This window comes from Muscardinus avellanarius (assembly GCF_963383645.1).
Source record: "Muscardinus avellanarius genome assembly, chromosome: 8".
NCBI lineage: Eukaryota > Metazoa > Chordata > Mammalia > Rodentia > Gliridae > Muscardinus > Muscardinus avellanarius.
This window is the reverse complement of record NC_137794.1, coordinates 103,152,344-103,166,589: the sequence shown is the minus strand read 5'-3', so window position 1 is coordinate 103,166,589 and position 14,246 is coordinate 103,152,344. Positions and strand designations below refer to the sequence as shown.

Here is a 14,246-nt window from a genome sequence, read left to right as displayed (position 1 = left end):
AGGATGAGTGTGTCGCTATTATCTGGCCAGTGCAGGAAGGCTAGAAAATCACCCCAAGCTTAGCAAGATTTTCCCTTGCCTTGCTGTGACTCCACCCCTTCATGACCCTGTGAAAGGCTGGACAAATTCTGAGGGGCCAATGGAATTTGCACCCGGGGCCTTTAAACAACCAGGGGATCGGGATGATCTGTGCTACCAAGCGCTGGAAGGCGGTGGCCTGGGCTCATTTCCTGACTTCTCCCACCATCCACGCGGGCAGAGTTCCCCTCAGCGGCGCCATCTCTAACGGGAGTCCGGACAGACCTAATCCCGAGGACCGTTGTCAAGACAAATGACTTCATTTATGTGCCATATTTAGCAGCGCCTAACACGTTAGTTTTGATGACATGTTAGCTGTGATCATTACTGTTGATGACTATAAAGGACACATTCTGATTTGTGGATCACTTTTCTTAAAAATAAAATTGTTTACTTTGCAGATTTTTAAAAAAATGGATTTGACCAACCATGGACTTATTCTACTGCAACAGTTAAACGCTCAGCGCGAGTTTGGTTTCCTGTGTGACTGCACGGTTGCCATCGGCGATGTATACTTCAAGGCACACAAATCAGTTCTTGCTTCATTCTCCAATTACTTTAAGATGTTGTTTGTCCATCAGACCAGGTAACTAAAGTGGTTGCTAATACTCTAATGACTGTAGCCGTCCGTCCGAAGCGCCATGCCGCCCCGCTGGGCCCGCTCTCTGCCTTCATCCAGACGGGGGTCTCGGCCGCGCCCAGGCTCCTCACGGCCCAGTTTCCTTGAGGCCCCCGTCCCTGCCCTCCCTGGTAGTTGAGGATCGCCAGGCCCACCCCGCCAGGTAGCCTCAGGGAGTCGCCACGGTCCCCAAGAACGGCCAGGCCACTTCCCAGCCAGCCAGGACGAGACCCAGGGCTTCCTGGACTCCTCTCAGCTCCCCTGCCCCTCCAGTCCCAGGACCCAGAGCACCCCACATGCACCCCAGTTCTGCTCTCCTCCACTGATGAGAACCGAGGGCACCAGTTCCCTGTTCTCCCTCTTGTAGTTCAGGTTTTTTTCTTCCCAGCTCTCTTAAATATCTTAGAGGAAAGAGCCTCTCAGTCCCAAGGAAAACGGTCTTACCGCCCTCGTGCCTTTCGCTTTTTATACTTCCTGCCCCCACCGTCGCAGTCTGGGGGAGCAGGACCCCGACATCGCTGTCCACTGAGCTAAGCCACACTTCTCCACTTCCCTGGGCGCGCTCTCACGGGTCCTAGCGTGGGCCTTCCTCCCCTGTGCTCTTCTGCCTCTGAGATCATGTCTCAGAGGCCCCCTCTCCAGCAGCTGCCCTCTGCTGGTCTCCATCCTCCTGCCCTCTGCAGTGGCTGCTGCCTCCTTCTGAAGCCCCCGTGGCCGGCATCCGGGCCCCCGAATGCCCGCTCTTCTGCCCTCTGCCCTGGGCTCTCCTCGCACCCTCGGCGCCAGCCTAGGTCTTGCCTTTGCTGCTGCAAACGTGCAGGCTGTGGCTCCAGCCCGCACGCAGGCCCCCGCTGGTCACTTGCAGCAGGGTGTCCCCCTTTCCTCTCACAGGTGTCTAAAACGGCAGTAAGTCTCTTCCCGGAGGCCCTGACTTGCCGGTTACACTTCAAGTCACGAAGCTGTACATCTCTCAAAGCACAGCGACTCAATTCCCAAATTGAGTTTTCTTCGAAACGCCTTGCATTTGCCCTCCTCACCTTAGTTCTAACCCCTGATGTTACCATTACTGTCGGGTCACTTCCTGAACGCTGCTTGGCCACGGCGAGCCTTTGAGCAGAGGCTGCGAGCCTGTGTGCGCCCCGAACAGAAACAAGGGTGCCCCTGCATAGCAAATAATGCTCAGCTCCTGAGCTTGCTGTGCAGGCCTTAGGCTAGGAGCCGAAGCTCCAGCCGGCCCTCCGGGACACCCCGCCGTCTTTACCACAGCCCGGCTGGTTCTCGTGGCGCCTGGCTGGAGCCTCAGCTTGCTGGCCTCTGCCCTTTCTGTGGGTTCCAGCTCACATGTCTCTCCCCTGGCCCCTCCCTAGTCCAGTGGGCAAAATGAAGGGACATCTTCCTCCCTCGTGGGTCAGCTCTCTGTTCCAGACAGGAGCTATGCATTTCCCTACAGTGTGGTTATTTGTATGCTCCACTTCTCGTTTTTAAGTTTCTTGAGGGCAAGATGAATTTTACAGATCTTTATGGACATCACAGAGTATAGCTAAGGTGTGTGCATGTAGTAAATAGCCACTTGACAAACGTTTGAAGGAGCAAAAGGGCCAATAGCAGGCAACAGGTCTTTGGTCACATAACACTAAGAATGTGCCCTTTGAGCCGGGCGTGGTGGCGCACGCTTGTAATCCCCGCCTTGGGAGGCTGGGATAGGAGGATCTTACAGGTTCGAAGCCAGCCTCAGCTACTTAGTGAGGCTTTCAGCAACTTAGTGAGACCCTGTTTCCAAATAAAGTATAAAACAGGTCTTTGGTCTGGGGCTGTAGCTCAGGGTATACACAAGACCCTGGGTTGGACCCCAGCACTGCCCCCAAAATGCGCCCCTTCATTGTGTTAGAGACTTTGTGGCTCCTGAGGACTTTGTACTTAGTAGTCTCAGTACAGTGAACTAAATGATCCTGAAAAGGAGGTTTTAATTTTGAGGAGTAAAAGAAGACAATGTAATGAGTTTTCATTAGATACAGAAAACTTGTTGGGTTTGGTGGCACACACCTGTAATGCCAGCACCTGGGAAGCTCACGCAGGAGTACCATAGGTTCTAGGCCAACCTCAGCAAACTAGCAAGGCCTTCCACAACTCAGTGAGACCCAGAGTGGAGGCTGTATGCTTCAGAGGCAGAACACTCCTGGGTTCAATCCCTAGACCCTTCCCCCAAAAAAGAAATTGATTTAAGTAGAAAGCATTGAAGCTGGGCATGGTGGCGCACACTTGTAATCCAGCATTTGGGAGGCTAAGACAGGAGGATCGCAGTTCAAGGATAGCCTCAGCTACTTAGTGAGGTCCTTTGCCACTCAGTGAGACCCTGTTTAAAAAATAATTAAGAATAAAAAGAATAAAGAATAAAAAACAGGGCTGGGGTGTAGCTCAGAGTAGAATTTCCCTGGGTTCCTTCCCCAGTACTGCAAGAATAATAATGATGATGATGATGATGATAATGATAATAATAATAATAATAATAATAATAATAATAATAAATTAGAAAACATTGAATAAATGCCTTTCTAACAGGGAATGTGATCTCGTGTGCCAGTTCCAGAGTTTAAGCAGTAGTTTATATTCCTGCACGCAAGGTGACATTGCCATTTGGGCAGCCACATGGTGCAGGACTTGCACGCCGCCCTGTGCGGACTGCAGGCTCCTCGGGGCAACACCGGTGGGGAGCGGACTCCTCTCACCCCGCCCCGTGCAGGACCAAGGCCGGCCTGACTGCCTGACAAGAGTAGCTTAGAGTGTTTTATGTCCTGCAGTCGCCACTAGATGTCTCTGTTTTGTGTCTGCAGACTGAGCTCCCTAAAGGAAAACCACTGGAGGATAGGTTAGGATAAGCACAACCTCTCACAATGGTTAGCATTACTCAAAAGTCTCCCTTAAAATTGACGTGGAGATTACGGTGCACATTTACACAGCAGAACTTGGAGTTGCACTAAAACTTGATTCACTTTTTTTCTTACATAGAAGTGTTGGCATCAAGCACCCACTGGGAATCGCCCTTAGGTGGGGTCTTACTGTAGAGGCCGGAGGGGAATCGGCCCTTCTGGCTCAGAGTGAGCGAGTCGTGGAGAGAGTCCAGGCTGCCCGGGAGAGAAAAGCACCCAAGGAGGGTGGTGGCTGGAATGTGACGTCAGGAACTTTGAAACTCTCCACTTGGCCGGGCCTAGTGGTGCACACCTGGAATCCCGGCATTTGGGAGGCTGAGGTAGGAGGATCACCCGTTGGAAGCCAGCCTCAGCTACTCAGTGAAGCCCACAGCAACTTAGTGAGGCGTTGTTTCAAAATAAAGAATAAAAAATGAGGCTGGAGCTGGGTGTGGTGATGTAGGCTTTTGTAATCCTAGTACCTGGGAAGCTGAGATGGGAGGATCTGGGTTCGCAGCCAGCCTCAGCTACTTAGTGAGGCCCTCTGCAACTTAGTGAGACCCTGTTTCAAAATAAAGAATGAAAAATGGGGCTGGGGATGTGGCTCGGAGGTAGAATGCCCCTGGGTTCCATCCCCAGTACCACACACACACAAAAAAAAAAATCAGGCTACAGGTTTAGCTTGGAGGTAGCTATAAAAATCTCCAAAAATTGAACCCAGGGGCAAAAAAAAAAAAAGAGTACCACTTATTTTCTTAATTGTGTGTGTATGATAAAAAAATTTTTTTAATGGTGTGAGTGTGATACTGGGGATGGAGCCACGCCCATTTAGCAGTAGTACACGCCCCACACACATCCACGCACCCTGCAAGCTCGCTCCCTCAGCCAGTGCAACACCGCACACTCTTTATTTTGAAACAGGATCACACCAAGTGCTGAGGGTCTTGCTAAATTGCTGAGGCTGGCCTTGAACCTACTATCCTCCTTTCTCAGCCTCCCAAGCACTGAGATTACAGGTGTGGCACCACATCTGGCTTAAAAAATATTTTTTTAAATAAACCAAAACAACTTGGTAGCTGGAGACTTCCTGAGCGCAGGGACTCGCTGTGTTCCTGCCCGGGCACTCCCAGGACCTTATCCCTCTAGGCCTGGCAGAATTGTGGGCCGTGGGCCCCCAGCTCCTTCCTGTCTTTTCATTAAGGACTACACGTAGTTGTTTAAAATTAGAGGTTTACTGTGAAGTAACCATTTACAAGCAATAGACAGGACAGGCTATCTAACCAGAAGTGAGAAATTACAAAACTCACAGTGTGGTTTTTCTGCAAAGGGGCTCTGCTAGATCGTGCCTTTCACAGATGCTGAAAACACAGCCTCCCTGGACTTCGTCCTTTCCTCCTCGTGGAGAGGAGTGGGGCTGGGGCTCCTAACTCCAGCGGCTCCGCTCTCCGGGAGCAGGTCCAGCCTGCGTCTGCTAGTCTGGGGGTAATTCTGCCTCTCTGAAGGTTCAGGCTTTCCCAGTTCCCTGGCCTCTGTCTGATCTAGAAGAGTCCTCTGGTCCCCTCTTCACCTGGGAGCTGATGTTTACATTACTAAAGTCATACTCACCACATGTAATCCCTGAAGCTTTACTTTGATTAAGTTTCCCCAGAGCACCTAAATATGTTATCTTCTGTACATAGTATTATTGGAACTCCTCTTGTTCTTAAAGAAAAGGCCACCAATGTTTACATACCTATTTCAAGAGATATAATGAATCTAAAGGAATAAGAACAATTCCAAGTACAGGCATAAATGATATGTATTCTTATTTATTTATTCACATGTGTGTGTGTTTGTGTGTCTGTGTTTTACTGGGTATTGAACACAGGGGCATTCTACCTCTAAGCTACACCCCCCAGCCCTATTTTATTTTTGGAGGATTACAAGTATGCACCACCAAGCCCAAGGTGTGTGTGTGTGTGTGTGTGTGTGTGTGTGTGTGTGTGTTTACTGGGGCTTGAACCCAGGAGTATTCTCCCTCTGAACTACTTTTACTTTTTGAGACAATGACTCACTAAGCTGCCATGCTAACCTCAAACTTGCTATCCTCCTGCCTCAGCCTCCAACAGAGCTGGGATTATAAGTGTGAACCACAAAGCCTGGCTTGGGAGGTTGTTGGTTGGTTGGTTGGTTGGTTTTGCCTTACCGGGTGTGGAACCCAGAGGCATTCTACCTCTGAACTACACCCCCAGCCCTATTTTTTAGTCTTTTTTCTTTTTTGAAACAGGGTCTCACTGAGTTGCACAGGGCCTCGCTAAGTAGCTGAGGCTGTCCGCGAACCACAATCCTCTGGTCTCCGCCTCCCTAATGCTGGGATCACAAGCGTGCACCACCACGCCTGGCCTCGGAGGATGGTTTTTATGTTTGATTTTATACTTTAGCTTCCATACTTGTAGTCAACCATTTGTCACGCAATTATTTGTTTTGTTTTTGGGTTTTTTTGAGGTACTGGGGATGTAACCCAGGGGCATTCTCCTTCCAAGCTACACCCCCAGCCCTATTTTTTATTCCTTATTTTGAAACAGGGCCTCACTGAGTTACAAAGGGCCTCACTAAGTAGCTGAGGGTGTCTGCGAACCGCAGTCTTCCTCTCTCAGCCTCCCAAGTGCTGGGATCACAAGCGTGCGCCACCACGCCCAGCTGTCGCATAATTATTTGTATTCAGTCTTCGTAGTATGAAGAAGTGATAGCTACAATTGCCAGCTATAACTATCTTGTCAAAACTGACTTCTTTTTTAATAAAATGTTAGCTTTAGAACAGATTATGCTCTTCATATTTTAGCTTATTGAAAACTATTTGTTAATAAAATGAATAGGTTAGTATAAATTCCAAAAACATTCAAGGAAGCTGCCTCTGCAAATGCAGCGTGCACAGAGCGGATTCCCGGGTGGGTGATGGGTACCAAAGGCCTCCCGATGCGTGGGCACGTGTCTCCTCACTTCTCATGGTGCGTTGGGTTCTGTCCTTGCTGTGGTCTGGGGAGAGTCCTTGGGGACCTTCTGCTTCAGGCTGACGTTTTTGGAGTGGTGTAAGGAGTGGACTTAAGAGTTAGAAAGTCACTGCATTAGGTATTTTTGACAGATGGCCAGGCTTTGGGCCCTCGGTTCCCTGACTATGAACTGGGAATAATCAGCCCACCCGTGCGGCACCGGCTTGTTTCCTGGGCTGAGGATCTGCGTGCGGCAGCTTTGGAAGACACAGGCCTGGATGTAGATCCAAGCACCAGCACTTGCCAACTCTGAGACGCGATCCCCACCGCACCTGTGAAGTGTGGACCCGGTGCCGCCGCGTGCTCGCGCTCCCTAAGGACCGCACTGTCTGTGCCACGCAGCACCGGAAGCTGGCCAGCCCTCTCTGCTCCCCGTCTCTTGCCGCTTCAGCTGCCCCAGGGAGGCGCGTGTTCCTGCTCCCCACCGTCTTTCACTGGAAGACCCTTCTAATCCGGGAGCTCATCTGACTCGCCTTACAAAGAGCTGCTGCCGAGCCGCGGGTTGGAGCAATACGCACAGACTTAGCTAAAGCTCTGCCGGCCAGAGGCCAGCAGTCAGGGGGGATGCTCTCACTTTAGTTGTGTTCAAGCGTTGCTTTAGGCTTTATGTTAGCTCATTTGAGGCCTGGATTTGCTCAGAGTTTGCGCTTGTTTCTTTCAGCGAGTGTGTCCGGTTGAAGCCGACCGACATCCAGCCGGACATCTTCAGCTACCTCTTACACTTGATGTACACCGGGAAAATGGCGCCCCAGCTCATCGATCCCGTCCGCCTGGAGCAGGGGATCAAGTTTCTACACGCGTACCCGCTGATCCAGGAGGCCAGCCTCGCCAGCCAAGGCACCTTTTCCCACCCGGACCAAGTCTTCCCGCTGGCTTCCTCACTGTACGGCATTCAGATTGCAGACCACCAGTTGAGGCAGGCCACCAAGATTGCCTCGGCTCCCGACAAACTGGGGCGGGAGCCCAGGGCGCAGGCCTCCAGGATGAGCCAGGAGCCCGTGCCCGAGGCCTCCCAGCTGTCTCAGCTCACGTCTAACCTGGCCCAGGTGAACCGGACAAACCTGACCCCCTCGGACCCCCTGCAGACCTCGCTGTCTCCAGAACTCGTCTCCACCCCTGTCCCTCCCCCTCCCTCCGGGGAGGAGACCAATCTGGAAGCCTCCTCCTCGGATGAGCAGCCCGCGCCCCTCACCATCGCCCACGTCAAGCCCAGCATCATGAAGAGGAACGGTAGCTTCCCCAAGTACTACGCCTGCCACCTGTGCGGGCGCCGCTTCGCCCTGCGCAGCAGCCTGCGGGAACACCTCCAGATCCACACGGGCGTCGCCCTCGCGGCCAGCCAGCAGGGAGGGGGCCGCCTGCCGCTGTCCCTCTGCAGCAGCGCCGCAGACCTCGGCAAGGACACCATGGAGGTGCCCGAGGCCGGGATGATCAGCGACGGCGAGCTGCAGCACATCTCCGACTCCCCGATCATCGACGGGCAGCAGCAGTCAGAGACGCCGCCGCCCTCGGACATCGCGGACATCGACAACCTGGAGCAGGCGGACCAGGAGCGCGAGGTGAAGAGGCGCAAGTACGAGTGCACCATCTGCGGCCGCAAGTTCATCCAGAAGAGCCACTGGCGGGAGCACATGTACATCCACACCGGCAAGCCCTTCAAGTGCAGCACCTGCGACAAGAGCTTCTGCCGGGCCAACCAGGCGGCGCGGCATGTGTGCCTCAACCAGAGCATCGACACCTACACCATGGTGGACAAGCAGACTCTCGAGCTCTGCACCTTTGAGGAGGGCAGTCAGATGGACAGCATGCTGGTGCAGGCCAACAAGCCCTACAAGTGCAACCTGTGCGACAAAACCTTCTCCACGCCCAGCGAGGTGGTCAAACACTCTTGCCAAAACCAGGCCTCGGACGTCTTTGCCCTGGACGAGGGGCGCTCCATCCTCCTGGGCAGCGGGGACTCGGAAGTGACGGAGCCCGACCACCCAGTGTTAGCATCCATCAAAAAGGAGCAGGAAACTGTGCTATTGGACTGAAGGTTCTTGTCTTTTTAAAAACTGTCGTTTTTACAAAAGACCATCTTCCTTCCTCTTCCCCAATTCAGAAGCATAGTTCCCCAAGGCATGATCCACAGGTCCCCCCCTCCTCCTCCACTTCTCCCCGTCCCCAGCCCCACCGCTAAAAAGGCTGTGCATTATAAACCTGGAATATATTTACTTTAATTCAGGGGATATTGGAAAGAAAGATAACGGTCAGTAGGACTTATAAACTTAAACAGACTTTGAAAGTTTTACATTATTTAAAAAGCATACTTGGAATTAATTAAGGGTATATAACAAAACAACTAGAATATAATTTGGTAAACTGAAATTATGACTTTCCCTGGGTAAAAGTCTTCCTTCTCAGTGTCAGAAAATACAGCATGCTTCTTACGGCTAAAGCTGGGCTCTGTGCTATGCAAATTCTAGAAGGCGTGGGGAAACTTCAAACCCAAGAAAACGTTAGTATTTTATCCTCCAGGTGTCTTATTTCAGAATGCACCCTTTGAGATTATGTCCAGTTAAGAAAAATCACTAGCTAAGAAATCTACTTTCACAAAACCGAAAAAGTAATAATGTGATGGCAATCTTAATTTTTGGCTGCAACATGACAAGCTGTGAGTTTGTGTGTTTGTAAGAGAAAACGTGTGGACACTTGCCATAAACAGGTAATTAATGCACATGCCTTATATAATTGCTGGCTTCACAAGTTGAACAACAACGAAATGCTGTCATTTCTAACAAATGTCCTGTTTGTTTTAAAAATCAGATTTGAAAGGACTGTTCTACAGATTGTCTTTCTGAATAGAAAATGACATGCCATTGTGTCGCAGGTGCCAGTGGGAAATGTGTTTCAGTTACCAAGCAGCTGCTTTAAATCAGTGTGTCCACTGCAGGGAGGAGGGCGTGAGGTGGCGTCTCCGGGGGGGTGGTGAGCAGATGTCGCTTCATTTAAAGTCAGTGCTACCCATTAATGGCGACATTCGCCAGAGCACCACAAATGGCAGAGAAATCAGGACAAAAAATCGAATTGCCATTTGAGGGGGAAAACTTGATTTGGATTTTTGTTTTTAACACCAGAAATTTTCTCCACTGGCCTGAAAGGATTAAAAGTTGACTGTTAATCTTCCCTTAGGCCAATAAGACAATTGTCTCACAGGACAAAATAGGAGCCAGAAGTAAGGACCGAAAGGGGAAAGGGACTGGGGATAGTTAATAGCTATACTGTACGTATATGTTAAAACCGAGTAGCCCATCATTCTACTATATGTATAGTTGAGTTCTCAAATTTGTAAGTTTTTATACATCCTTTCATTGAATAAACATTTAAATAAATGGGTATATGATTCTATCCCTGTGTATCTGTCTACCCAAAGAGATACAGGAAGGGGAAGGATGGAGACCTGTGCCAGGAGTAGTCTGCCTCCAGCCACACACTCCTGGCCCTATTGTATTTACTTTATTTTGGGACATTGAGGATTGAACCCAGGGACACTCTACCTCTGAACTACGACCTCACCTTTTTTTAACTTTTTATTTTGAAACAGGGTCTCACTAGGTTGTTGAGGTCTCCTTGAATTGCTGAAGCTAACCTTGAACCTGTGATCCTCCTGTTAAAGCCTCCCAAGTACTAGGATTACACCTGGCTTATTTTGTTTGTTTTTGTTTTGTGACACTGAGGATGGAATCCAGGGGTATTCTACCTCTAAGCTATACATCCAGCCCTATTTTATTCTTTTATTTTGAAGTAGAGTTTCACTAAGTTGCTAAGGCTTTCCTCGAACCTGCAGTCCCCCTGTCTCAGTCTCTCAAGTACTGGAGGGCATTTAAGATTATATGGTCTATACACAGACGGTAACTTGGGACAGCCATTGAGACTGGAATGGGTTTTCCTGAACCCCGTGCCATACTCTGAGCATTTAAACATGGCCATTAAAACCCAAGAGGGTCGTTAGGTTAAGATTTATCTGCTTTTGGATTCTTTGTTCTGTTAGACTAAGACCAATTGGATGTGAGGTCAGGACCTGTTTGGCCAAATTGGACTTGAACATACAAAAGGAAGATGTGTTTAGTACATTTTCTGCCATATGAGTCCAGAAATTGGTACTGCAGAGAGCAGAAGTGAGGTTTGGAATAACTTGGACAAATATAGGAGTTGACATTCTTGTATATCAAAAGAGGCTCTTACTGGCCAGGCAGACTCAGTGGTTTTTTTTTTTTTTGGGGGGGGGTTAGTTTTTTCTTTTTTCTTTTTTTTTTTTTCAGTACTGGGGATGAAACCCAGGGAATGTACTCCAAGGAGGAGGGTGTCTCCATTGAGGGCGCTCCCACTCCCAATGGCCCCCTTACCCACATGTTGGACAAGGCCCCTTTGGTGGCTGTGGATAAGGGCATTCCTTAGCCCAACGTCTGCTTTTGTCTGGGGGAGGAGGCTCTTATGGAAGCAGCCCTAGAGAGGGGGGTGTCCGAGGAAGGCCTCTCGTGGAAACAGTCACCTGAGGGGGGCCATCTGAGGAATGCCTCTCTGGTGTCTGGACTGCAGAGACAAGCATCTGCTATTTTAGGAAAAGCTGCCATTAGAACCTCTTGGGCAGTCTGAGGACCCTCTTCCACCTGCTGTAACTTTTTGAATATCGGGAGCAAATTCTGAAATAAAAGCTGGATGTAAAAGGGTCTTATCTCCCGTGGATGGGGCTCCCATTGATATGTGTTGCTTCCCAGAGGTGGGGACAGGGAAAGGGCAGGACTTTGAACGGGCTCCTCCACCACTAAGCTCCTAATTCACTGCCTTCTGGGCATCCCTGTCCATTCCTGCCCCAAGCAGGAGCTCATATGGTTTCTACTGCTCAGTCATCACCCTGTTGGCGTGTCCAATTAGGACATGTTGTAAGGCCAGCATCAGCACCCACCGGGTCTTTTCAAGGGCCTGATGACGGAGTCATTGGCCTGGGTTACATCACCCCACTAGATGAAGGCTAAAGGTGGATGTAAGAATATGAATAACCATCCCAGGTTAAACTGCATTGCTGAGATACTCAAAGGAAACCTCGGTGAAACTTACCCGGACCCTCAGAAAATGATCCCAGTCGCCCTTCCGCTAGGACAAGGTCATTCATGGAAAAAGACACCTGAATTTGGCTGATTCCGGAGTACCTGTGACAGGAGCGAGAGGAGAAGAAACAGAGGAACGGTTTTTGCAAGCTGGATATAAAGCACAGTAGCTGTGGGAGGTGGGGCAGAGGCGGCGAGGGGCAGGGCCTCGGGCGGGGCAGTAAGGTGAAGGGAGGGGTCGGGGCAGCAGGGCGAGAGAGGGGCAATAGGGCGTGGCAGCGGGGCCAGGGGCGGGGCATCGGGCTAGGGGCGGGGTGGCAGGGCCTGGGGCCGGCGCGAGGCAGCAGAGCGGGAGGCGGAGCCCGGGCCTAGGGGGTGTGTATCAGGGCGAGGGGCGGGGCAAGAGGCGGGATCGGGGCGGGGCGGGACAGCAGAGCCCGAAGGTGGGGCATTGGGGGCGAGGGGCGGGGCATCAGGGCGAGGGGCGGGGCGGCGGGGGTGCCTGGAAGGACTGCACAGCCCGCGCAGAAGGTGGGGCTGAAGGTGACGAGGACAGGCAGGAGTTTTCAAAGCTGCGGGTCCCGTGGGGGCCACCGGCTAAGTGGATAAGAGCAGCCAGAAACGGAAAGCTGAGGTCCCAAACTTTTGTTTTAGCGGGTGTAGGGGGTCCCAGAGCCTCGGGGCAGTGTGGGAACTGGAAGTCCCGGGGCCAGCCGCTGCAGGGGAAGGGCCAGGGCCGGGGGCGGGGCGGGGACCTCAGAGCCTCTTGGGTACCTAAAAGGCTGACCCACCCAGGCGAAACTTACCGAAAACTAATCTGGTGGGGGTTGGGCGATTGGATCTGGAGCTGGCAAAATGGCCTTCTAGTATGGAGCTGTGTGAAAGAAAGAAAGGAGGGGAGGGGTGCAAGCCCACTGAAGGGTGGCGGGCCAGAAAACTCTTCCTGCGAAAGAGTCCTGACCGCCAATTCTGCTCCTGGGTTTGGACACCATTTAATGGCAGGAAAGGACAAAGACACAGCTGGGTAGACGGAAACGGGCTTTCTTTGGAGTAAAGCCTGGGGGAGAAACCGACCGAAAAGAGAGCCCGAGTCAGGAGACCCCTTTTCTTACAGACTCGGAGCATTTTGATGGGGCTTTAGGAGGGAAGGAGCGCAGAGCAGCCGTGTCTTCCGAGGGCTGGTGGGCTTGATGCTGGGCCAGAGCAGGTAAATTTGGGGCCTGGGGGCGGGCGGTTAGAGTGTTTTTCTACTTCCTGCCGTTTCCTGGGGTCCTGTGTTCTGTCTCCTCCGGCGAGGCTCGCAGTCAGACCTCAAGGTGCCCTCCACCCGTGACCCTCCTGTACAGCCGCTCCAGTACTGGGGTCACAGGCTGCACCGCCACCTCGGCCTCATCGTTCATTAAGCACCCCTGGACTTCTGTGCGCCAAACAGGAGGGTTATAGAGAAGCGCTCCTGAAGAGGTTACTTTAAAGCCAACTATCCCCTCTCCCATTCTGACTTTTAATATCATCGAGTGATGAAAGACTATGAAAGGTTAGGAGACGATTTTACTCCTTACTGTAAAATGCTAAAGATGCCTGCCGTGATTAGATACCAAAGGGAATGGGAGGGGGATTAGGTGTGAGCAGCATTTTTTAAAAATGTCCTTATTGAGCAGGGCATGGTGTCATTACGCTTGTAATTCCAGGACTTGGGAGGCTGAGACAGGAGGATCCGGGTTCACCAGCAGCCTCAGCTACTTAGTGAGGCCCTCTGCAACTCAGTGAGACCCTATTTCAAAATATACAACAAAAACAACAACAACAAAATCAGGCTAGGGTCGTAGCTCGAAAGTAGAATGCCCCTGGGTTCATTCCCCAGCATCACAAAAAATAAAAAATAAAAAAAGTCCTTCTTGGCTGGGCACGGTGGCGCACACTTGGAATCCCTGTACTGGTGAGGCTGAGACAGGAAGACTGCAGTTTCAAGGATAGCCTTAGCAATGTAGGGAGACTCAGCAACCTAGCAAGACCCTGTTTCAATGCCAAAAATGAAAAAGGCTGATGGTTTAGCACGAGGTAGAATGTTAGTACAAAATACAAAGACAAAAGTCATGACATCCGTGTCTCTTCTCAGTTCAGTTTTTGCTGGGTGTGTTAGCAATACACCTGTACCCCAAGCTACTCAGAAAACTAGGAGAATCCTAAATTCCAGCCCAGCCTAGGCAATCTAGCGGGACCCTGTTTCAAATAAAATGAGTTTTTACTAACTAAGGGCTGGGGGTGTAGCTCCGTGGTGGACCGGAGTGCTTGCAAGGACTTGAATTCAATCCCCAATATAGCAAAAAAAGAAAAAGAAAAAAGCCTCAGTGTTCTTAGCTGGGGAGCCGGGTGTGGTAGCAAACACATGTACTCCTAGTACTTGGGAGGCTAAGAGAGGAACATCCCAGGATGAAGTCCAACCTCGGCCCTTACCGATTTAGGCAGACCCTGTTGCGAAATAAAAAATAAGCTGGGCGTGATGGTCCACACTCATCATCCCAGTACT

At 51.0% G+C, this 14,246-nt stretch overlaps 1 protein-coding gene across 1 annotated transcript; it reads left to right on the top strand.

Annotated features, from left to right (window-relative positions):
- Window positions 1-491: 491 nt before the first annotated feature.
- Window positions 492-8,665, top strand: ZBTB2 (zinc finger and BTB domain containing 2; the record flags this gene model as incomplete). Its single annotated transcript, XM_080700471.1, has 2 exons — window positions 492-664; window positions 7,294-8,665. The coding sequence occupies 2 exons, from the start codon at window positions 492-494 to the stop codon at window positions 8,663-8,665; spliced, it is 1,545 nt and encodes a 514-aa protein (XP_080556597.1).
- Between the last annotated feature and the right edge of the window lie 5,581 nt (window positions 8,666-14,246).